Source organism: Lacerta agilis, chromosome 6 (genome assembly GCF_009819535.1).
Source record: "Lacerta agilis isolate rLacAgi1 chromosome 6, rLacAgi1.pri, whole genome shotgun sequence".
NCBI classification, from domain to species: Eukaryota; Metazoa; Chordata; class Lepidosauria; order Squamata; family Lacertidae; genus Lacerta; species Lacerta agilis.
In genome coordinates, this window is record NC_046317.1 from 27,156,233 (window position 1) to 27,181,288 (window position 25,056).

The 25,056-nt window shown below is 43.1% G+C and overlaps 1 protein-coding gene across 4 annotated transcripts in view; it reads left to right on the forward strand.

Annotated features, from left to right (window-relative positions):
- The window catches only part of TTLL7 (tubulin tyrosine ligase like 7), an 81,732-nt gene that overhangs the window by 22,967 nt on the left and 33,709 nt on the right, over positions 1-25,056 (forward strand). For all 4 annotated transcript variants that reach the window (XM_033151711.1, XM_033151713.1, XM_033151712.1 and 1 more), the window contains 11 exons: positions 592-659; positions 6,466-6,624; positions 8,048-8,264; positions 10,219-10,383; positions 10,867-11,025; positions 15,075-15,169; positions 18,279-18,426; positions 18,527-18,600; positions 20,979-21,114; positions 22,169-22,255; positions 24,089-24,278. In XM_033151711.1, coding sequence (XP_033007602.1) covers positions 592-659; positions 6,466-6,624; positions 8,048-8,264; positions 10,219-10,383; positions 10,867-11,025; positions 15,075-15,169; positions 18,279-18,426; positions 18,527-18,600; positions 20,979-21,114; positions 22,169-22,255; positions 24,089-24,278 — 1,498 coding nt within the window. The remainder of the gene's footprint in view (positions 1-591; positions 660-6,465; positions 6,625-8,047; positions 8,265-10,218; positions 10,384-10,866; positions 11,026-15,074; positions 15,170-18,278; positions 18,427-18,526; positions 18,601-20,978; positions 21,115-22,168; positions 22,256-24,088; positions 24,279-25,056) is intronic.

Consider the following 25,056-nt stretch of genomic DNA (forward strand, 5'->3'; position numbering starts at 1 on the left):
TTGCGAACCTTTTTCAGATGCTGAACGTGCTCCGTTTTGAGTGTTACGCTTCCGAATTGAGTGCCACACTTCTGTTTTGAGTGTTCCGCTGATTTCTGTCTGTTTTCGCTATTTATTTTGTGTTTTTGTTTTTGCGGCTTTCTTGTTTTGTTTTTGTGACTGTGTGGAACCCGGTTCAGCTACTGATTGATTGATTGTGTGACTGCAGTACATTGTTTATTGCTTTCATTTTATGGATTTGTGTCTTGTTAGATAGTAAAATTCATGTTAAATGGCTGTTTTAGGGGTTGCTTTTAAAACTCTGGAACAGATTGATTCATTTTGCATTACTTTCTATGGGAAAGTGTGTCTTGGTTTTGGAACACTTTGGTTTTGGAACGGACTTCCGGAACAGATTAAGTTTGAGAACCAAGGTACCACTGTAATAATTAAACAGGTCCATCCTGTCTAATAGATTTCCAGTATCTACCTAGCATAATTAACAGCGGTCTCTTGTAGGTACTGATTTTGTTACAAGTTTAAAATAAATTCTGGTAAGTTTTATTGCTGACTCTTCCCTAACGTATGTCTTCCCCTCTTTTATCCCGCCAGAGAATCAACCACTTTCCAGGAATGGGCGAGATCTGTAGGAAGGATTTCTTAGCAAGAAACATGACCAAGTAATTTCCTTTTTGATTTTTTGTGTAAAGGAACGCAGGTTAATAAACTATTTTTATTTTTATTTTTATTTTGTTTTGGTAATGTAGTGTTGTTTTCTACCATCTAGGGACCTTGTGGATCAGTTTTAGCCCCCACGTTTTATCAAGACCCTGTTGTGAGTGACAGATGGCTGTGTAGTCACAATAGCTATGGGGAACTCTCTGGTTCAGAGGCAGCAGTTCTCTAAAATATCATTTGAATGGGAGATACAGAAAGGGAGGACTGTTCCTTCCATGCCCTACTTCTGAACTTCTCAGAAGTATTTGGTTGGCCACTGTAGGAAGTGCAATATGGAGTAGATGGGGCTTCTTATGGGCTCTTCTTTCGATGGACTTCTCTTATGTTGTTATTAGTGTGGTGTGATCCTCTGGCTTGACTGGTTAGGGAACTGCTCTGCATGCTCTTATTAGTGTGGTAAAAAGCTTCCAATACTGTAGCTGGTTAGCCCAAAAATGGAAAACGAGCGAGGTCCCAACTAAAGAAGAATGGCAACTTAAGCTGATGGAATATGCGCAGCTTGCGGACTTAACATATAGAATAAGAGAACAAGAAGAACATACGTTTAAAGAAGATTGGAAAATGTTTATTGAATATATGGGGGAAATTGTGTACACTTGGAAACGTTGGCAGCATTAAGATAAATTCAACAGTGTAAATAAGTTTTGGTGGATGTAATAGTGGAATACTGAATGGTTTTGTTTATGTAAAATATCCAGGGATTTATGATACGCAAAATGAACCATGGGAAGAGAAGAAGGGAAGATAGATAGATAGATATTCCAATAGCTTCACCCCAAAGAAGTAGGGAAATATTTCCAAGAGAATAAAAAAGAAATAAAAAGATGGGTTTTGTATGTAACCATTTTCTCAGGTATGTCTTAGTGCATGTGTTTCTCAACTAGGGCAAAATGCCTGTTTGGTTCTTGGACCAATGTCTGGAGTTTTGAGCGGCCCCTGCTGTTGTTGGGATATTGCCAAAAGGCAATTTTCTGCACAGAGTCCTTTGTATGGTCTTGATGAGAGCTCCCTGCATAAAGTGAAGGTTATGAGATCAGGGCCCTTGTTGATATCAGGTTATTTCTCTCTCTCTCTCTCTCTCTCTCTGTGTGTGTGTGTGTGTGTGTGAAGAATTAGGATCTTGAACAAAGATACAGACCAATGCAGCACCTGCTATCTAGCTCCTTAATGCAGGGATGGTCACCTAAATTGTTTTGTGTGAACTGTGCTTTTGGTTAGATTCCCAAAAATCTGAGCTTTTCAAATTAAAGACCATGTAGCTTAATGCAGATATGCAGAAAGAAAGAAAAATTTCTTGTGGGGAGAGGGGGAAACAGGCTAGGGGTGTGGAATTGTGGCCCCATCCAGTAATGCAGATCATTTCTGGTTCTGCAGCCCAACTCAGAGAAAAAGTAGTATTGAGGGAAAGAATTTTGAGGAGGGGATATGGCATAGGTTGCAGGGGGTTAGCATTCCTTGACTGCGTGTTCCTTTTCCTCTTAAAATTGGACCACTCACCCTCATTTCTATGAGGGTGGGACAGACCTGCGTTTAAAACATGGGACTGCCAGGTTGGCATTTAGCTTAGGCCTAAAACAAACGAAAAAAAGCCTTGGGCAGATTGAACGATTTTGAATCATGGGCTTTTGAGTGCTCAACAGAGCTCCCCCCACTTTCCTTGCCTTGTGCCCCTCAAAATAGGGTCATGCGGGTTGGGAGATTCCCCCCCCCCCCCCGAGCAGCATGCAGCGAGAGGCGGGGGATTATTTCAGTCTGGCAAGCTGAAATGCTCATGCTCATGCAGATCCGACGTTTGTAATAGTGCGACATTGAATCCCACCCATTAATTATAGAGTAGCTGGGAGCTCTTTTTAAGAAAGCATGCTGTAGAAGTGGCAAAACAAATCTCCTCGCTTTTGTTCTAAAGAGGATGTCTAGAGGCAACTGTGTGAATGAAAAAAAAGGGAACAGTGACAGCCTTGACAATGTATCTGAGGACACCAGCTGAGAAAATTGGATTTGGCAACAAGCCCCGTTGCCCCGTATTTTCATCTCTATCTTCTCATCCACCCCCCCCCCCCGGCTTCAAAAAGTTAATACATTCTGATGTGCAATTCAGAGCTATTATAAAATAAGGAAGTAGATGAGCTTAGACTGTTGTCGTCTGTTGCAGTCGGCGTTTGGGTTTAAGGTACCTGCTTCCATTTTGCCTTTTGCAAGGAGAGAGAGAGAGAGAGAGAGAGAGAATGAATGAATGAATGCCTTCTGTTGCTATATAGGGCACCCCTTCTAATCTGCAAGGCCTTAGAGCAGCTCTCGGAAAAGAGTCACTTGCTTTTTCATATCTCTATTATATTAGAAAGGGATGCCAAGAATTACTGGGAGGCCAGTAATATGGAAGTGCAAGGTGCAAGAAGAGAGGACCAGAAGCAGCACCAAAAGGAATATAGGAAGTGGCTTTATACTGAGACAAACTATTGGCCCATCTGGTTCAATATCAACTACACTGGCAGCAGCTTTCCAGAGGATACAGTAGGGATCTTTCCTCACTGTGGATGCTTGAGATTCCTGCATTGCAGAGGTTTGGACTACATCAGTGGTGGCCAAACTCGGCCCTCCAACTGTTTTGGGACTACATTTCCCATCATCCCTGACCACTGGTACTGTTAGCTAGGGATGATAGGAGTTGTAGTCCCAAACAGCTGGAGGGCCAAGTTTGGCCACCATTGGACTAGATAAATCATCAGGGTTTCTTCCGACTCTATGATTCTACGAACTCCTTGACGTTCTTCATTCAAAGCATGTGGTCTACCACTGAGCCCTGGCCCAGTAGGAAATCTGGGCCTAAATTGGGCATAGGCCCCTTCTGAGCACATCTTTATATTTTACACACGTGCAGCAGCCATCCTCTTGGTTCAAATGGGAATAAGAACAGGATCACATCTTTCCATTTTATGTGCTCATACTATGCTCACCTTGATTTCGAAAGGTATAAGTCCTCTTCTGATGAGTTTTGTCTTTCTGTGCAGAGAGGTATCCTGAGCTTAAACTTGGTCCAGAATAGGAGAGGGAAATCTTCACATTTGCAAGTTTATTTCTTGGCAAGAAGGAAAGGTGGAACAGAGGAAAGTTCTCTGGCATGAGCTCCATTAGCTTTCATTCAAAAGGGGCTTACATAAGTGGCCCGAGGCCCAGGCAGAGATTGAAAGCATCAGTATTTCAGCTCACTAGTGGAAGGAGTTGTTCCTAGGAAAAAGAAAGCTCCCTTATAGAGAGTGGATTTCTCTCTTTCCGTGGATTATTGTCACTTTTGCTGCTAATGAGATTTCCCCATCTTTTGTCTTGTGGATTAGTAAGTGGGAAAGAGGATCAGCTGTGTGCATCAGCACCCCTCAGCTCTGAATTACTGAAACAACCACCAAGTGTATGTGAGTCTAATCTGTTAGATAGCATACTTTGGAGAATACAGTACTGAGCCATTGGCCCTGTTCCTACAATCACCTGATGACCAGCATGCACAAAAGACATCACAAATCACACTCAGTCACAAAGAGGTTCCATATCGCCTCGTGTGGAAAGCCTTTCAATGGATGGACATCCCGGATTGAGTGAGATGAATTGGCATTTTGTTTGAATGAAAGAATAAGTCCCTTTGTCACTTTCGTAGAAGTACAAACATTAAAAAAAAAACCTAGCTGAGCTGCTAAACGAGACTGTAATACAATTTTGTGTGTGGTACCTCGATTGTAATCTCAGTCACAGCAGTGCCAGTATTTGGATCTATAATGATCCTGAGCACAGCAATAAAAAAACTACAGTGGCAATTGTGTTTTGTTGCGCCGTTAGCGAGTCATTTTTGTGACAGGCTATCTATTGTACTGAGGCCTTGATGTTCTTGGCTGCAGTCCTGGTTTTGCAGATGTGCTTGTCAATTTTTGCAACTTTCGTAATGAGGCAAGAAATCTAAAGCACAGACCTCTTCTTTCCATTTGCAGTCCTGCGTAATCTCCTTGCGGAATTAATAGGTTTTTGTTTGCTGTCTACATGCCGCACGGTGTGGCATAGTGGCACCGCACGTGCTTCTTCTAATGTTTCCCTGCACAAATGACTCTTTAAATACCTCAAACTTTAGGCATATCAAGGTTCCCTTTAATGACAGACATATCAGTGAATGGAGCGATAATTCCCATGAATGTGTTCCTGCCTTAAGGTAAAGGTAAAGGGACCCCTGACCATTAGGTCCAGTCGTGGATGACTCTGGGGTTGCGGCGTTCATCTCGCTTTATTGGCCAAGGGAGCCGGTGTACAGCTTCTGGGTCATGTGGCCAGCATGACTAAGCTGCTTCTGGCGAACCAGAGCAGTGCACGGAAACACCGTTTACCTTTCCGCCAGAGTGGTACATATTTATCTACTTGCACTTTGACATGCTTTTGAACCGCTAGGTTGGCAGGAGCAGGGACCGAGCAATGGGAGCTCACCCCGTCGTGGGGATTCGAACCACCGACCTTCTGATCGGCAAGCCCTAGGCTCTGTGGTTTAACCCACAGCGCCACCCCCATTCCTGCCTTAGCCCCCTGTAAATGAAGGAATAAACTGCAAATAGTGTAAATGGTACAAATGAAAATTCTATCCCTAAAGGTTTCCCTGTGAGGTGTTGGAGGATGTTTCAGATTGTGCAATACATAATTGAACTCAGGAAAAGAGAGAAATCCATGCATGCAAATATTAAATAGCAAATCCCCTTTTGACTTTTCTGTAATTCTGCTGTTGTTAAGTTAATAATGTTCTCTGTTACGTCGGCAAACCTTTGTGGTGATACTATACGTTACAGGTTGTTTTGGTGTCGTTTTGGTACGTACCCTCTTCATATTGATGACCTTGAGTGGAATACGATGTTGTGTTAGTGATCCTCCTCTCATACAAGGGACTTCCTCTTACTCTTCTCTCCCCTGCTGCCTGTGCAGCCCCCAGAATCTGCTCTGGAAGGTTCCTAATTCTCTAGAGCAGATTTTGAGGGCACTGTGGGGAGGAAAGGTAAGTCAAGGCTATTGTGCAAGCAGAAGTCCATTTCACTCTCACACGGACTGTGTTGAGTACAACCCATTTGCTCCAGTGGAACAGTTGGAGACCCAGTCTGTTAGTATATGATACTCAAACATTGTGGCTTAAGCCACAAAATATGAAAAATCTTTTCTTTCTTCTTCTTCGCCTTCGCCTTCTTCCTCCTCTATCTTTTTTATTTAAAAGTTTTACAGACATACAGATCTGATAATTTCTCAAAAAACACATATGTTTTGACTTTCTTCCACCCCTTTTGCAGTTTCTTATAGTTTTAATTTTTTAACACTGCATTTCGTACATTGTTCCATTTATTACTTACTCCCCGATTTATCTTTAGCATTACATTTAACCAGTGCTTTTCCGGGGGGCAGGGGTGGTGGTGGCGGACAGACGGACGCAGGGGCATGCATACCCCTAAACATTTTGTGAATCTAAGTTTGGCCTCATTGAGGGGCAGTATTTCAATATGAGTAGGAAAATGAGAGCACCCCTAAAAAAAAATTAAATAGAAAAAAGCACTGCATTTAACTGCTTGTTTTACGTTAATCCTGCTAACGAACTTGCATGTTTACAAAAACTTGTCAAATGTTCCACAGATTTCCCTCCCCCCCCCCAATTCTTTAATAAAATTTCTTTCTTTCTTGGTCTCTTATTGTTCTGGTAAGTTTTGCCATTTTGGCAATTCTTCTTCTTCTTCTTTTCCCCAGAATGATCAAATCTCAGCCTCAGGAGTACAGCTTTATTCCTCGGACGTGGATCTTCCCAGCAGAGTACACACAATTCCAGAATTATGTAAAAGAACTCAAGAGAAAACGTAGACAGAAAACATTCATCGTCAAACCAGCTAACGGTGCAATGGGGCATGGGTATGTTCAGGGTTTAAAGAAGCTTCTTTAAGTCAGCCTCCTCCAACGATGCCTTCCAGATGTTGCTGGACTACAACTCCTATCGTCCATGATCATTGGATGCCTTGGCTGGGGCTGATGGGAGGTAGAGTCTGGGGCTCATAGGAAGGCTGCTTACAGGTTCTTCAATCTTGTGTTTAACCTGCTGCTACTATTACTGTGAATTGCGCTGAATATAGATTATATTGCTCTTTGCAAATATGACCCATGAATTTAGAAATAACAACAGCAATGTGAATCGGATTTTTCATACAATAGTAAAAATGGCAACACGCATTTGTTTTCATTTGCTTATTTCTTTTCTTTTACTTGCCCTCTTTCCAAATATGCAGCTCATGTCAATTCTTTATCTTATAAGAGTACCCAACAGAGTTAAAGTTGTTTGCACAGGCTTATCAGCAATAAATGATTTTAATTCATTTTTTTAGTATGAAATGGTGCAAAAGGGTGAAATGATTCATGCTCGTTTCCAGCATAGTTTCTTTTAAATAAAGCTTCAACCATTTGCCAGGGCAGGATTATTTTTTTTTTTAAGGTAAATATGTGAGAGGCCATAGAAACATAATTGATGGCACTCATAACAAAGTAGCTGGATAGACTCTCTGGAGAATCTTATGACTTAAAAAGCTGATTTAATTCCTTAACTTGTTGATTTTACTGCAGTCAATGAGCACAATCTCCAGTGGTGACAATGAAGCCACACATGAAGTGTACACCATATAACCCTTGCTCCAAAGGTGTTGGAAATAATTTTGCATTGCTTTTGTGTAAAACCAGGCTTCAAAAGCAAGGGTTCTTAGCTCTTGGGAGCACCAGAACATGTGGCCGACAATTCAAAGTGTTTGTGCTGACCTTTAAATCCCTAAATGGCTTTAGCCCTGTGTACCTGAAGGAGCGTCTCTCACTGCAAGAAGTGAGTTTACAGGGAACCAGGTCGAGGGCCTTCTCAGTAATGGCACCCACCCTGTTGAATTCCCTGCCTTCAGATGTCAAGGAGATAAAGAACTATCTGACTTTTAGAAGACACCTGAAGGCAGCCCTGTGTAGGGAAGTTTCGTATTTGTCGTATCGTGTTTTAATTTGCTGGAAGCAGCCCAGAGTGGCTTGGGTAATCCAGTCAGATGGGCAGCATATAAATAAGTTGTTGTTGTTGTTGTTGTTGTTGTTGTTAGTTGTGTGTGGCCTTAGACACCCTTTGCTAGCCTAGTGCCCTCTAGACGTTACTACAACATCTGCAGAGCACCAAGTCGATGTCTTTAAAGCAAGTTACAAACCTCAGTTTCTGAACTGATGGGGTCAAATGATCTGTCAGAGCTGTAATTGTATTTCTGAGGGTTTGCTTAACTTTCTGTGTTTAAAACTTACCTTTGTGCCTTTCAACCAGGATCTCCCTCACAAGAAATGCAGAGAAGCTGCATTCTCAGGAACACCTCATAGTCCAGGAGTATCTTGACAAGCCCTTTCTTATTGAAGGCTACAAATTTGATCTAAGAGTGTACACTCTGGTGACTTCCTGTGATCCCTTAAAAATATTTTTATATCATGACGGGCTAGTGAGGATGGGCACAGAGCTGTACCACCCCCCCAATGATTCAAATCTGGTAAGTGGTTGTTAGGATCAAACAAAACACTTCTGGGTGCAGCACAAAATAGTTTAGGTGCCAGAAGAGGAAAAGGGAATGGAATTTTGAGCAAAAAACAGTGCACAATTTAGTTGGGCAAATTCTAGTCCTTGTTCACCCGGGCCACCTTGTGTTGGAGCCTGTGGTGCACACCAGCAAGCTAGTAAGATACAGACTCAGAAAACGCTGTCCACGTGTTCCTTCAGGATCACACATTTAACATTTTGTTGTGTGTGGAAACAAGGCTATGCCCGCTGGCTCCACTCCCTAACCATCCCTGCTTGCCCCCCATCTATGTACTGGGGAAGGTCCGAAACGGGAGGTGGGGAGCTTTCTCTAAATGTGTAATCTCTACTGTCACTTGGAACCGTGCAAGTAGAGTAGACTCTCCTCTTCACGCCTTTTTTCCAATCTGCGGACAACACGAGTGTGTCATGACCTTCGGCTGTAACTTTTCACCCTCGTGGCTGTAAATTCAGAGAGAGAATACCAAACTGGAAGAGACACTTGTCCTTGGAAGAAGTTTTAGATGTTCCCACTGCCCTGGAAACTCCAGCACAAGAAAATCCTATGTTGTTGACATCTCTCTGGCCTTGGGATAATTGCAAAGATACAGAAAATACAAATTGTGCCTTGAAAAAGGACCGTTAAGCTACATACTTGCATCTTGCAGTGGAAAGGCCTTGCTTCGTTTTCTTGTTGCCGTCCCAATAGCAATGTTTTCTGAGCGGCTTTCAGTATCAGTAAATGTTGAAGTGCAGCTGCTAAGCTTAAAATGATGATGCAGCAGATTTACCCAGGATTTCAAAGATTAGGGCTGCAGTCCTAATGTGTGTTGGGGGTGAAGGAGAACCAAATGTTCACCTGAGCTGCCTCATCCAGCACACTTCTGGGCCGGAAGTGAGGATGCAGCAGCCATCTTGTAATTTAATCATTTTCTGCTTTAAAAAAAACAAAAACCAGCAACCCAATTTTCATTTCACTTGGAACAGTGGGAAAGAAATATAACTATGACACCTCCTAGGTCAGCATAGTTTTCTCCTTAATTTAGTGTGTGTCTGGTGACCGGTAAGGTGTGGGACCCTTCAGATCTAACCCTTCCCTTGGCCCACTCCTGACGTTGCTCCCTTTTGGGGAGTTTGAACATCAGTAGGACAAGGGACACAGATGTTTTTTCAATGGCAGGGAAGAGGCACCAGACACTGAGTGTCCCTCTTTGTGGTTGGAGCTCTCACTCCGCCCTGTTAGAGGGAAATCTTCCTATGGAAAGCAAGTATGGTGTAGTGGTCAGGACAATGGACTTGGACCCAGGCGACCAGAATTCAAATCCCCAGCCGACCGTTAAATTCACCAAGTGACTTTGTTCCAGTCATGAACTTTGATTCTAACCCAACAGGCAGTGCTATTGTTCCAGAGAAAGAGGTGCCAGAACTCACAATGAACACCTCCCTCATACTCTTAGAATGGCAACGGCGCCTACATGAGAGTTTCCGGAACTGGGTTTCTGGAGAGTTCCAGCTTGAAAATAGCCCTGCTAACAGGGCCGATGTGAGGATAATATGGAGGGGGGGGGGTTAATTACACAACCATGGGCTTCTGTGGGATATAACTGGCATTAATAAGCAAGTAAGGTCCTTGGGACACCCTCCTAAGGACCATCATATGACTGTAGAAATGATCTTAAAAGGCCTGGAATAAAAATAAAATAGTGTTTTCCTGTCACTAGATGGAACCCAAAGGAGACAACCAACAAGCAACTTTGGAGAGAGCTGGGGGGCTAACAGTGAGAAGGGCCTTTTCCCAGTAGCCACCTGTGGCATGTCAGTTGGTGGCTGCACCCGGAGAAAGGCTTATCTCAGATTAATGTCCGTGAACTGTCTTTGTACCTGTAACTCGGTACCTGTAACCCTTTCCTATCTTCCCTTCCTTTCAGAACCAGCTGTTTATGCATCTGACCAACTACTCTGTGAATAAGCATAATGAGCGTTTCGAGCGGGACGAAACAGAAGATAAAGGCAGTAAGCGCTCTATAAAGTGGTTTACTGAGTTTCTGCAAACAAATCACCTTGACGTTTCCAAATTCTGGAATGATATTTCAGTAAGAGAAAACTAATAATGCAATAGCTGTTTTCAATGTTTATGTTGGCCTGCAATGAGTGCTCCTCGCTTCTTGACTTGGACTGGGACGCAATCTGGTTTTTGACTCATTGCAAGTTCTTCTTTGGATGCACATTTTTATATAGCTAAATTATTTGGCAGAGTGCAAACCCGATGATGTTTCATATAAAGCCTTCTTTCATGCCTTGAGACTGGGAAATTGACGCAAGAATCAGATTGTTTCAGCCGAGTGACAAACGTGTTAAACGAAATTCGGTTTGTTTATGTGCTCTTGTGATTTAGAGCGAAACCAGCTGTTGATTAGATTCCTTAATTCTGCACAGTCAGTCTTGTCTCTTGTATTTGAATGTGTGTTGCTTAATGCCTTTTGGTGATCTAAAACGAAACAAAAGAATATAACACCTACATAAATAATGATGCTGCTTTGCCCTTCTCTCTCTCTCTTCTCTGCACAATCCCCCAGGAACTAGTGGTGAAGACACTCATAGTAGCAGAGCCCCATGTCCTTCACGCTTACCGTATGTGTAGGCCAGGACAGTCTCCGGGAAGTGAAAGTGTTTGCTTTGAAGTTCTGGGGTTTGATATCCTGCTGGACAGAAAACTCAAGCCATGGCTCCTAGAGGTAAGCTGCTTTAAAATAGTAATAATAATAAGACAAGAGTATTAAAGGGCTTGATACTTAAAGCCCATTTGGAGGTCTTTAAAAGAGGACTAGACATGGAGGAGAAGACTATCATCAGCCACTAGCAGTGATGGCTATGTTCTACCTCCATGGTAGAACACCAGTTGCTAGGAATCACATTTGGAGAAAGCTCTGCTGCACTCAGGTCTTGCTTTGGTTGGCCACAGTGAGATCATTGTGCTGGACTAGATGGTCCATTGGTCTGGAGATGCAATGAAGTTGAGGGAACGTTCTTTCATATGTGGTGGACCTGTAAAATGGTAAAGAGTATTGGGAAATAATTCATAATGAATTGGAAAAAAAATGTTTAAAAGTACATTTCCAAAAACAAAAACAAAACAGAGTCCTTTTTGTTGGGTGATAATTCAGATGGAAATCCCCAGGTGTCAAAAAAGGTTATTTATGTATGCCACTACTGCGGCCCATGTTTCGTTAGCCCAAAAATGGAAAACCGAGCAAGGTCCCAACTAAAGAAGAATGGCAACTTCAGCTGATGGAATATGCACTGCTTGCAGACTTAACATATAGAATAAGAGAACTAGAAGAACATACGTTTAGAGAAGATTGGAAAACGTTTATTGAATATATGGGGGGGGAATTGTGTACACTTGAAAACGTTGGCAGCATTAAGATAAATTCAGCGGTGTAAATAAGCTTTGAGGGAATGCCGAATGGTTTAGTTTATGTAAAATATGCAGGGATTTATGATATGCAAAATGAACCATGGGAAGAGAAGAAGAGAAGTCATTGATAGTTTAACAGAAAAATGTAATAAAAATTACCAAAAATAAAATAAAATAGATGGGCCGTTGGTCTGATCCATTAGCGATCAGACGTTCTTAACAGTCTGTACGTGTTATGGAAAAAAATGCAACAAGAAATGTCTGAACCATGTACAAAAACGGCCAGGTCATTGAGCAAAGCTAACCAATTTCATAATGGATGGCTTTTGACAGCCCTGCATTTTATTTGCTGGGAGAAGGGAGCAGGAGAAGAGCGCAGAGGGCTATTCCTCCAGGCTCTCCATCATTCTCATCTGTTTGGATGCTGGACTAGGCGGATCTTCTTGCGTTCTCAAAAGGCTGGCCGTGTCTCGAAGCCAGCAGATATACCCAACAGAACTAATCACAGAAGGCCTTCCTGGACGAGAGCTTTTTCGCAGTGCATAAAAGAGCTCAAAAGAGATGGCGGTTTAAAATATGAATGGGTTTTATCAATGCACGGGAACTCCCTTTCCGCGAAACACCCCCCCCCCCACACACACTTTCAGAGGGAGCAAGTGTGGACAAGTCAAATATTTGCTCCCTCTTTGTCCTGGCTTGTGTCTTTGTTTTTAAAAATGGAAGTGCTTGCACCATCTAGTGGAAGAAACACGGAAGATTATATCCTTCAAGCAGAGCAGTATTGACACATCTGGAACATTCATTTTATTAACTGCTTTAGTTTATTTCTATTAACCAATTTTATTAACCGCTGGCTTGGGAAGCAGTTTTCACACATTAGTCACCATCCGTGTCTATCCTGTAGTTTCTTATGAAATACTGTGTTTTGATGCATTTCCCCCCAAAACCACCTTTGATCCGAAATGAGAAAACCTAATTTAAAGCTGGTAATATATACATAGCCTAATACATCAATAGCTGCATTTCTTCAGAGACACAGTCCTTTTGTTTCCATGTTGAACGCATCTCAACATGCCTCTTCAGACTCCCCATTGCTTCTGAACTGATCTTTGGTTCAAGTGTTGATTTAGGTATTTTTATTTTTGTATTTTTTATTGGCCACATTGTTTTATGTGAACGTTGTGTAGTACATAAGAGCATAGCTGTCAACCTTTCCCTTTTTGTGGGAAATTCCCTTATTATAGTATTGGGAAACAGCAGGGAAGGTTGACAGCTATGTATAGAGCAGTGGAGAACAGCAGGGAGGGTTGACAGCTATACAAAGAGTGGGACAGAAATGTCCTACATAAAATCAACGAACCAGTCCTCCAGTTTACGCTATCCAGAGCTTCCTCGCGAGAGCAGTGGTTCCATGGCATCTTTCGCTTGTAAGTGGGAGAGAGAACGCCCTTGTCAACACAAGAAATTGTCACAGGGCTAGATTGAAGAGAATGATAAGGTGTGCCGTCTAAGGAGGATATGCAAAAGTTGAGAGTCATTGGCGAGTCCCGAGAGGAAGAAGGCAGAGGAGGGTAAGGAGGGCAAGAGAAGGAAGAGTGTGCAAATGAAAACTGGGTGATGCACATGGCAGGTTGGAAGCAGATTCTAGGTACAGCCTTGCTCCTAGATGCACAGGTGGAAGCAGTGGCTAGGAGTGCTCATCTACGTCCACCATTCACATGTCCTTTCTTCGAGGAGCTTCTAATGTATGTGATAGTCATGTCCCGGTAGGATTGTTAACATGCCCTACCCAGGTTTGAAAGCTTCTGTTGCTCTGGAATGCAGCTGCCACACTCTTAACTGAAGCTGGCAAAGTTGAACCTACAGTCCTAATATTACATCATCTGCACTGGTTTCCACGCGGGTGGCGCTGTGGTCTAAACCACTGAGCCTCTTGGGCTTGCCGATCAGAAGGTCGGCAGTTTGAGTTAGCTCCTGCTAACTTAGCAGTTCGAAAGCAACTGCAAGTAGATAAATAGGTACCGCTGCGGTGGGAAGGTTAACGCCGTTGGGCCATTCCATGAAAAACGAGCCTGATAAGAATGCTAGATGAGCGCTGGACTTTGGTGTCTAACCATTTTTTTAAAGCTAAAGACAAAAGAAGTTTAGTTTATCGACCTTCTTTTCAAAAGTCCACCCAGTAGTCTTCACAGAAGTGTTCAAGTTAAAAGTTTTCTGATGATTGTCCCACCCATGACAGCATCTTTTCCTTAATTTTGTATTGTTAAATTTCTTAAACTTAATTTCTGATTGCATAGTTGTAACCAATAAACATTGATTTAAACAGATATGCTGAGTTTATCATTGATTCACCTCCCAACTCGCAGAGTTTTTCCATAAATCAAACTTATCTCAAACGCCATGTCCTTTTTTTGTCCCACCCGTGACAATACTTTAACATTTAATAAAATTGTCAAAAATATCTATAAAAATAATAATAAAATTAGTAAAATGTTCAGTATCTTATTAAGAACATAGTTTAAATTTTGGTTGTTAATTTTTATGTATATTTACATTGTTACACATGAGTGAATACAAAAAACCATGGCCCAAGTGTCCCACCCGTGACAATGGAATGGCCCCGTTTCCATGCACTCTGTTTTCCGTCACGGTGTCCCGTTGTGACAGAAGCGGTTTAGTCATGTTGGCCACATGACCCGGAAAGCTGTCTGTGGACAAACGCCAGCTCCCTCGGCCCGAAAGCAAGATGAGCGCCGCAACCCCATAGTTGCCTTTGACTGGGCTTAACCGTCCAGGGGTCCTTTACCTTTTTTTTACTCGTTTCCACTCCCCCCCCCAAAAAAAAACCCTGAAGGCGTCCCTTTTGACTTCAACGTTCCGGGCAGTTTGAATGACACAGTTCAGATCTATCCAAACCTACCCAGATAATCTTCTGATGCCCTTGTGTCCTTGGGTGGCCAGACACAAGAAACAGGGCCCTCTTCGCAATGATGCCAAGACAGTGAACTTCCCAAGTCGAGCAGGAAGGCATTATTCATGGGCTAAGAACCCTCAATAATCAAGAAATCTGATTCCTCAGTGTTTACACTCATGGGGATGATTCAAAGTGTGTTTTTGGTGAAAACATGAAGAATCCCCATTCAGAACTTTGGGGTGAAGCTGGTGGGGGGGGGGTCAGGGATGTTGGGGCCTGCACACATGCACCCCCCAATTATTTCCAAATAGTTTGAAATAATGCTTGAGAGTGTGGGTGTTTGACATTTGAAAACTGGGCCCCAGTGTTATGTCTGTGTGAGAGCATACCTCTCGGTTATTTTGTGGATTAAGACATTCCTGGAGATGTTCTGTCCTCTATTAATTTTTCAGATTAACCGAGCCCCAAGCTTTGGTACTGACCAAAAAATAGACCATGATGTGAAAAAAGGTGTCCTGTTGAATGCATTAAAGCTGCTCAATATAAGGTAAAATTACATTTTTCCTATTGTTTTTTTCGTTACAAGTTTTTTTTTTTGAGGGGGAGGGAATAGAGATACATTTACATCTTGATGTACTGAAGTACTGTATATTCTGTTGTATAAGACTACTTTTTAATCCAGGAAAATCTTCTCAAAAGTCGGGGGTCGTCTTATACGCCGGGTGGAGAATATGTGGTCGAGTATATCTCAAACTCTATATTTTAACTGGAAAAGTTGGGGGTTGTCTTATACGCCCAGTCGTCTTATATGCTGGAAAATATGGTAATTGTAAATGCTTCATAGGAAACTTGCAGTTTATGTTAAATTCTTCTAAGCCACATTTAACACCGTTCCCTCATCAGAAGATACGTTAGTTAAATCTTTTGTTTGATGTGGGAGCTGTAGAAGGCCCAAGCAACTTCTTCAGACAGCACTCTAGTTTAAATTTGCTACCCGCAGTAGGAAGATCTCATGTTGGGCTAAGTTAAGTCATGAGTGGGAGTAATGGTGGGTATATATTGACCATAAAGATGGTAAACGAAAAGCCTTGCTCTTTTCCTGTCATCAAAGGGAGCACACCCTTATCTCCCAAATTCTGCTCCTTTGGCACACAATACTACAGGATTTTGACGAATTGTGTCCCCCCCCCCTTTTCTTCCCCCCCTTTTAGCTATAGTAATATGAATTTGTCTTCATTCTTCTTTTCTTTTATTCGTTTCAGTTTTGTGCTCTTTGGCTGTTTATTAGAGACCCCTAACAACTTCATTTAATAGAAGCTTTCTGGTGGCCGTTTGAAATCCAAATTCCTTCAGACGTGCACATTCTGTTAGGTTAGCTCAGTGCTATAGCAGTCTGAGAAGGAGTAATTAAAAACGAGAGAAAACTGCAAATGAGAGGAAGGTTTTTGCAGTTTCCCGTCCTACTTTCTAGAATGCTTTCAGCTGTAAATGTTTTACGGGTGCCTCCTCCCATGTGATGCACTTCCTCCGCCGTCCTTATTGGTGTGAATTATTTATTTGGTTCTTTAAAAATAATAATTCTATGATTGGCAGCTAGAATCGGAGCAGGAATGTAGTTAGCTTTATTTTCCTTCTGGCACAAATCGATTTCTTGTGTGGTTATTATTTTTTTAAGTTGTTGTAATAAAGATGCAACAAAATACCACAACTTGATAAAACCCCACTGCTAAATAGAAAAAGGCAGACACATTCATGTTCCAAGATCCTTTCTGCTGACTCCAGCTTTTACATACCCCAAACGAAGCTTTCCAGTTCCATGCCTTTAAATTCTCCTCTTCCAGTCAAGCTCCTTTCTCTGTACCCGGCCCTGAATACCTTCCTCCATCTTTTCCTGAACTGCCATTCACAGAGGAGATGGGCTGAAGTGGCAGCTCCTATGCCTGCCGCTGCTGCTGGCTGCTTGCCTGTTTGTCCCCAAGGGCAGGTAGATAAACTCCATTGCTTCTCTCCCCCCCCCCCGCATTCTCCTGGCCTGCAGCTGTCCTTGCCACTTTCTTGGATGGCGGTCTGTCTTTTCTGGCTGTCCCAGCAATCCGTTGGCAGTGGAAAGAGCTGTGCTTCAGGAAAGCAAGACTAGCCTCTTGCTGATCTATTTCCAGTATTTTTCTGAGCACATTTCAAAGTGTTGGTGCTGACCTTTAAAGCCCTAAACAGCCTTGACCCTGTATACCTGAAGGAGCGTCTCCACCCTCACCGTTCAGCCCGGACACTGAGTTTCAACGCTGAGAGCCTTCTGGTGGTTCCCTCACTGTAAGAAGTGAATTTACAGGGAACCAGGCAGAGGGCCTTCTCGGTAGTGGAACCCATCTCCTTCTATCAGATGTTAAGGAGATAAATAACTGTGCACCTTTTAGAAGACATCTGAAGGCAGCCCAGTATAGGGAAGTTTTTAATGTTTGATGGTTTATTATGCTTTTATATTTCTTTGGAAGCCGCCCAGAGTGTCTGGGGCAACCCAGCCAGATGTGGCGCGGTACAAACTGAAGTCTAGGTGGGTTCCCACAAGACAAGACATAGTGATAACAGCAAGGACCTTTATTGAACTGCATAACTGAACAACAGGGACAAAGCAACTGCTTATACACATTTCTGAAGGCCTGGGCCACTCGCACTCCCAACGTGATTGGCAGTCTAAACTTCCAAGCTGCGAATCATGACTCGGAGTTTAAGGGCCAGTGGCAGAGGCCCAAATCCTGAAATGTTCTGTATCATGTATCGAATATCATGTATCGAATCAGAAAACAGGAGCTCAGAATCCTTAGTCCAGACTGAAGGTCGGGCAAACACAGACCACTGAATACATAACACAAATAATAGAATAATAATAATTATTATTATTATTATTATTATTATTATTATTATTATTATTATTGTTATTATTATTTATTTATTTATTTATTAGAGTGGGCAGGCAAGCAGTGAATAGTGGCTGCTATTGAAAGGGAGGGCAGGCAGCTTTTGCTCCCACTGCCATTCAGTTCCTTGGTACAGCTGCCAGTGCCTCCGTTCTTTATTTCTCAGGCAATGGGAGTTGAGGAAAGGAGCTGTCCCTGCTCTGAGGGAGCTCGTGGAGGGCACCTTACTCAGAGGCCTCTGAAACCTTGAACCATCCCTGACGGTGATGGTGACTGTGGATGTCGGGGGGGGGGGGAGGGGAAGACACTTCCCTCGCCTCCCAGCAGGTGAGTTGCCCACTGCAAACTCACCAACAGGCCCCCATGCCATGATTTTTTTTGCCCAGCGGCTCCTATGCATCAAACTGTTTTAAAGGCCTAGGAGAACATGAGACTAGATGAGGAGGAGGAGGAGAAGAGTTTGGATTTGATATCCCGCTTTATCACTACCCGAAGGAGTCTCAAAGCGGCTAACATTCTCCTTTCCCTTCCTCCCCCACAACAAACACTCTGTGAGGTGAGTGGGGCTGAGAGACTTCAGAGAAGTGTGACTAGCCCAAGGTCACCCAGCAGCTGCATGTGGAGGAGCAGAGACACGAACCCGGTTCACCAGATTACGAGTCTACCGCTCTTAGCCACTACTCCACACTGGATACATTGCTTCTCTGGGTTTCCTTTCATCACTGTGCTTTTCTGTTTCAGGACAAGCGACAAAAGAAAAAACCTAGCCAAGCAGAAAGCAGAAGCCCAGAAGAGGCTTTACGGCCAAAGCTCCATGAAAAGGCTGTCGCCGGTGTCTTCCGACTGGGAGAGACAGCGCCGTTCCCTAGAAAGGAGGAGAGAGGAACTGGTAGATTGTTTTTCTCAAGCAAACGAATAAGCAAGCCTCTGTTTTCTTTCCTTCCTCGAGGAACATGTTTGATCACTTCTTAAATGTTCTTGCTTTTCAGAAGGAGAGGCTGGCACAAGTGCGCAAGCAGATCTCCAAAGAAGAGCACGAAAACAGGCACATGGGGAATTACAGGTAGCTATGTCATCTGGGCTTCCTATCAGGAATAAATCTTGGGCACCGTTGCTTTGTAGCAGGTGAGCGTGGTGCCTCAATCCCATTTGTGCAAAGGTGCTTTTCTGTCAGTGGCTGAAAGGGATGGCATGGATATGACTAGGAAGTGCTGCCAGTTATTGAGTTTAAAAATATTTACCACCAGCAGCAAGATTTACATCTGGTGCCCAGGGGAGGTGCAGTGCTGTTTTGCCGCAAATCACGATTTGGCAGAATTCGGGGGTGTCCTTGGACACAGACATTGCTTGTCCTTCCTTTGTCCAGAGTGAATTTCTTTCTCTCCCCGCCCACCCTGGTTTTAAATCTTGGTCAAGATGAGAGGTTATTGACCATAATTATTGACAGTGCGTATATTATTCTAAAGCTATGATCAAAAGAAATAAGAAGCTTGGGAGAATTTGCTGCGGGTTGGAGAGGAGGGCGAGGAAGGAACTGTGCGCTGCCATGGCTGGTTCCATATTTGCAAACTATTGAATTCAGGAAGCCTGCACCCAGCCTTAGAGATGAAAAGGTTACTGTTTTAGTGAACTGTTAGTTAATACTTAGCAAATAATGTTAGTCAGGTTTGTTTTTGTTTTGGCATTGACATTATGATTCTTTTAAATTGTCTTTTTGTAAACTTCGTTAGGAACTTGATAGGTGGACAGAAAAATACTTGCAATAACTAACTAAATAACTAACTAACTAAAACATAAGACCCTGGATTACCACTCTAATTAACTGTAAAATATAAAATTACTTATTTCCAGACACTACAGTGAAAACATCCATTGGGGGCTTTGTTGATTTCTGTCCCTGAATATATTTCTTTCTTTTCTTTTCTTTTCTTTTCTTTTCTTTTCTTTTTTGCAAACTCAGAACAATAGGGTTGAATTATGAAAGCAAAATGTTACTGATTTTTGTTTTGTTTTTAATGGGACATTAAAATGTTTTTAATGGGACAATTAATGCTATTAATTGATAGTGCACCTGACGAAGTAAGGTGTGTTTTAATGGAGCTTATTCCCAGTCATGCTTAGGATCGGATCCGCAAATCACAGAAGAGGCAGCAGCCTTTCCCAGTCCAGTTACAAATTGTATTCCACAGACCCCTGGGTTGCCTGGAAAGCTTATCAGGAGCTTTTTTTTACAGTCAGAAGATTGGTATTGGTGGACAATCTTCCTTCAAAGGCAGCTTTCCAATCATAGGAAGTTGACTTGCGCCAAGACAGAATATTTATCCATCTGGCCCATTATTATTTTTTACTCCAACTGGCCTGCCGCTCTCAAGGGTTTCACCCAAATAATCTTCTTTATCATCTTACCTGGATCTTTTAACTAAAGTTGGTAGGGATTGAACCTGCAGCCTTCTGTTTGCAAAGCATGGGCTCTGCCCCCAAGCTGAAACTTGCCCCGTAGTCAGTCTTGCCTTGAAACGCACAGTTGAGCATCCTTAGGTGCTCTCTCTGCTCTTTTAGGGCAATGAAATGTCCAGTAGACATGGGCACTTTAAAGGTCAGCACCAGCACTTTGAATTGTGCTCGGAAACGTACTGGGAGCCAATGTAGGTCTGTAGTCCTTTGTACGTTTATTTATATGGGGCCATTGTGCTTTCAAGAGTTTTGTAAACAACAAGTCCCTGCCCCGAAATAAAGAGAGCCCCCAAAGTTTGGATGAATGCTGCTCCTCTGACCTCTCCAGCTGTCTATGTCAGTCTTGGGCCGTTGGATGGTATAGTGCAGGTGCTAGACAAGGCAAGAGGCGTGGCCGGCACTCCCCTCTCCCAGCCTTATAGAAAGCAAGAGATGGCTCAGGGCGGATTATTGTTTTTCAAGGAAAGCAATGGGCAACAGTTTGGATCTCCCACTCCTTTTTGCAGCATCCCCCTGTCCCTTAAACTCAGCCTTGACACTTCTGAATTATGAATGCAATATTTTGTTAATGTTTCATGCCTCGCGCATACCTGAAGTTGACATTTCAGTGAGTATTCAACGTTTCAAACCTTCCTCTCTATCCATAGAAGAACTAGCACTGTCCCATTTTTTTCTTTGCTTTTTATAGCTCGTAACACCTACCCACACCCCTGTTAAACCACACATAGAGTAATTGGACTAGAATTAGTGCCCCCACCACCAGTGTATGCTTCACGTTGCTGGTGAACACTGAACCAATCTACCTCTGGAGGTTTTGCACATAAGCCTCTGGGATCAAACTAATATGCACACCTCCGTGGTATGAATGGAAGCTCACTTCCCCACTCTAACATGACTCCTGTTCATTTCAGTGCAGTGTGTGGTGACCTTGTTGGATTGTGGCTACACTTCATAATTTTTCTTCTCCTTCTTCTGTTTAAATTGTAGGCGTATTTACCCCCCAGACGATAAGCTGCTACTTGAAAAATATGAGGGCTTGTTAGCCGCTGCCTTTCAGACGTTCCTTGCCGGTAGAGCAGCTTCACTTCAGCGAGAGATGAACAACCCCCTAAAAAGAATGAAGGTGACCACTGATTCACCCAACTTGCATTTCTATTCCAGGGATGGGTAATGTTATCGGACTTCAGCTCCCATCAGTTTTGGGCAGAACGGCCAATAGTCAGGGATGGCAAGAATTGTCGTGTGACAAACTTAGTGGTGCGGCAAAAAACCGCTAGCACATTTGCAAAGCTAAGCAGGGTCTGGTCTGGTTTCAAATTGGATGGGGGCCCGTGTGTTGAGATTTCTGCATTGCTGGGGGTTGGACCAGGTGACCCAACTCTGCAGTTCTATGATTCTATGAATACCTTGATGGCCAGAGGTTTTCCACCCCTCTTTTGTTCCATGACGTTGTGTAGTGCCAAGTCTTCCCAATAACCATGGTGGAATTTTTCAGTAGGGTTCCCTCCAGCTCACAATTCCTCCTAACTGACTGTGTTCAAGGCCAGTTTGTGAGAGGAAGTGTCTCCGAGATAGTTTCCATTCATCCAGATGTTCCAACACATCTGCCAAAACTGGACATTCCATTGACTAAGCATTATCTCCAACAATGTGCCTTCTCTGTGAGCGTCTGTCCATTTTCAAATGGCTCCTAGAAGAGAGGGGTTGTGTAATGATGTGTCTTTGAAAGCTTCAAGGAGACGTTTTGGGAGATGGAAGAAACATCTCCTGACATCCTGGTCTCCAAACTTGGCAGCGGTCCTTTGAAGCAACCGCAAATCTGCGGTTTCCCCTCATCCCATGTATAACTTTTTGATAGCATTCAGATGAAAAGCTGTGCTGGAATCCCTGTGCCATCATCCCTGCTCCTAGTGTACACCCACTGGCATAATTTTCTGCTTACCACCTTGAAAGGCATGTGTGCGAGAAGATTCTTTGGGCATCAGTTGGGCATCTGTGTTAGCTGTACCAACCTAATTAGGCTCCAGCAAGTCTGCAGTAATACATAATGCTTTCCTTTTGGAATCTAGCCTCTGCTTGATGAGAATCAAAATGCCATGTTCGTGATTTTGTTTGCATTCTGGCTTTTTATATGAATCCAGAGATTTAACACCCACCCACCCCCACCCTTTTTTTAGGAAGAAGACATATTGGATCTTCTGGAACAATGTGAACTGGACGATGAGAAGCTAATGGGCAAATCTGTCCGGCCACGTGGCCCGAAAGTATGTCACTGCATTCTAAACACCTCTGAAGTTTGGGACTGCTAAAATCAGGATAGCACTGCCATGCTGCAGACAAGAAGGTTAATGCCACAGACTGCGAGGAGGATGCCCCGGCCTCTGGGAACAATTTCAATAAGGCTCTAATACTTTCCTTTCCCTTTTGCTAAAACAAAAGACATCCAAAAAAAACCACATGGATTGCAAGTGGGATGTTTCTTCTTTCTTCCCTTCCTCCCTATTTTGAATTTTTGCACTGAACTGGCCGTTTATGTCCTCTAGATGGCACATTTTCACTTTCTTACAGGAAATACTTTTATGCTAAGCCAGCTATATCAGTTTATATACTCCCTTGCATTGCATCTCTTTTAGAAACTGCATGTTAACATAATGTCAGATAACACACATGCACATTATATATAACAGACACACAAACTCCCAGGCTCCTCCAGTGCATTTTCACCTCCGTGCTACTTACCGAGTCCTATATAGTTCTGTTAATTCAGTAGGTGGCGGCAACTGCTAGTAATAACTAGGACATTTTAGGGCAGGTTTTGTCCCAAAAGTAAAGCTGGGCCTCTTAGTCACCCTTTAATTTTGCTTCCCCCAGTGACCCCTTTTGGGGCACCCGGTTAAGGACCGAGGCTTAAGGATTCTCTGAAGGACAGCTGGGCACATCGCCACCCTCAGCTGAACGTGCAGCACAGCTCTGCAAAGATAAATTGCTCGTTTTTATCTCGAGTGACCTACTTTCCACTTAGAAATCATCAGAAAACAGGCAAATAAAAACCCAACAGCTCAGCTGGTAAAGAGATTAACCGTCATGGCTGCGAAGGCCAGTGGGGCAGTCTTCTTGCAACAAATGATACATTTCCAGAGGATTGTTTGTGCTGATGTTCTGTTCTGCGTCTGCTTTATGGAGGGAGGGAGGACAATTATCCGACCTTGTCAATTGTTCCTGTGGCTGTTTTGTGTCTCTCTCTCTCTCTCTCTCATATTTTGAAAGATAAATGACCCTGACTGGATATAGCGTCCCGTGTGCATACGGGATTACAGTGAGGCTTACCGGGCCAAGTCCTGTTTTCATTGCTTAGGGTTTTATCCCCCAGTGCTGGCAGGCTGGTTTGTTTCATTTTATTTCCAAACCTGCTTTATAAAACCTTGTGTCGCACCTACATTGGAAACATTATGTGAATGAGTGTGGCTTAAAGAACTAAGCATGTGAAACTCCTTTTCCTAAAAGAGGTCTAGTGGACATGTATTACCTTTCTCTCACCAATATTATATATTTTGAAAGGGAAAACTTTAGGGCAGTTTTGGGGGGACCTGCAGCCCTCTTGGTATTGTTTGGCTCTATTTATTGAATCTTTCAATTGTTACCAAACTTTAAAATCAAATCTGTGTCTGTGTGTGCCTGTCTGTTTGTGTGTGTGTGAGAACAATACAGAGATTCAGTTCCCACACATAGGAGATTATTTACTTTTCCGTGCCACAATCCCATTGGGGCTGGCCCTATTGTTAGGAAAAGAAAGTTGGTGGTCTCAGGCTGCTGAATTTGTGTGTCATTATTTGTTACCGAAGCATTTTTATTGGCAGGAAAGCCACACTTGCGAGATTTCCTGCCTCAGGTGCCAAAATTATGCACCTTGACTTGGGTGGGGGAGGGGGGCAGCATTTGCTTCTCCAGTGCAGCAAGCAAAATGTATTGGGCCTGACCCAGTCCCTTGCAGTGTCACAGAGACTCCCAACCCCCCAGAAGTAGGTTACAGTGAAGGGGGAGGGAGAGAAATGTTAATACATTTTTTTCCCCTTCCCCCTCTCCATCTTTCTCTCCAGCCCTTGTATTCAATGCCAGAGAGTGCGCAGTTCTTGAAAAAGACCAAGAACAACAGCAGCGGCAGTAGCTGTGAAAGCAGCAGTGATCTATCTGAATGGGAGGAGGAACCCGAAAAAGAATATGAAAATGCAAAGAAAGAGAGGAATGTCTCATTTGATGTTGAAGACAGGAAATTAATAGAACGATCCAGTAAGTTAGATAAATACAAAGCTAATGAAGTTTTGCAGAAAGCATGCATCATCATCATCATCATTATTATTATTCAAAATGCATGCACATGGTTGCTGAATCTGAAAAAGCCACTTGGGACCATTTGTGGATCTGAGATACTGAGAATGTGAGGTCTTCTGAACTATCCCCTTACTCAACTACCTCTTCTGTGTCCCCACTTCTTTCCACGTGTATAACACAAAAATGCATCCTGAATCATTGTAGCGCTTCTCAAAATACCGATGGAGTGCAGCCCCATTATAATTTGAGAGTCTCACAGTTTCAGCTCTGCCTGCTTTCAGTGTCACAAAAAGTCACGTCTTTCTCTTTCCTGCCTGCATGTGTCTTTTCGTTAGAAAACCATTTTTCCATTTCTAAGGAAACGCTTGGGGTGACTCATATCAGTAAAAACCAATCTAACAGTCAATGATGAAACAGCCAAAAGGCAGCAGGGAAAAAAAGAAAGAAAGAAACAGAACTATAAAGAGACAGTAAACAAAGAAATTCAAGCTCTAGTCACACCAAAAGCTTTCTCAAGTAACAACGTTCTGAGTCTACCGTGGCACACTGGTAAATAGAGGGCCGAGTGAACCTCCTAGGGTAGGGAGTTTCCGTGTTGTGGGGGCCTCAGCAGAAAAGGCTCCGTTGCACAACCCTGCCAACTATATCTCACAAGCCGGTGGGATGCAGAGAAGGGCCTCACCAATATATTATCATTATATTGCTGGGGATTGATTGGGAGGTTGAAAGAGGCAGT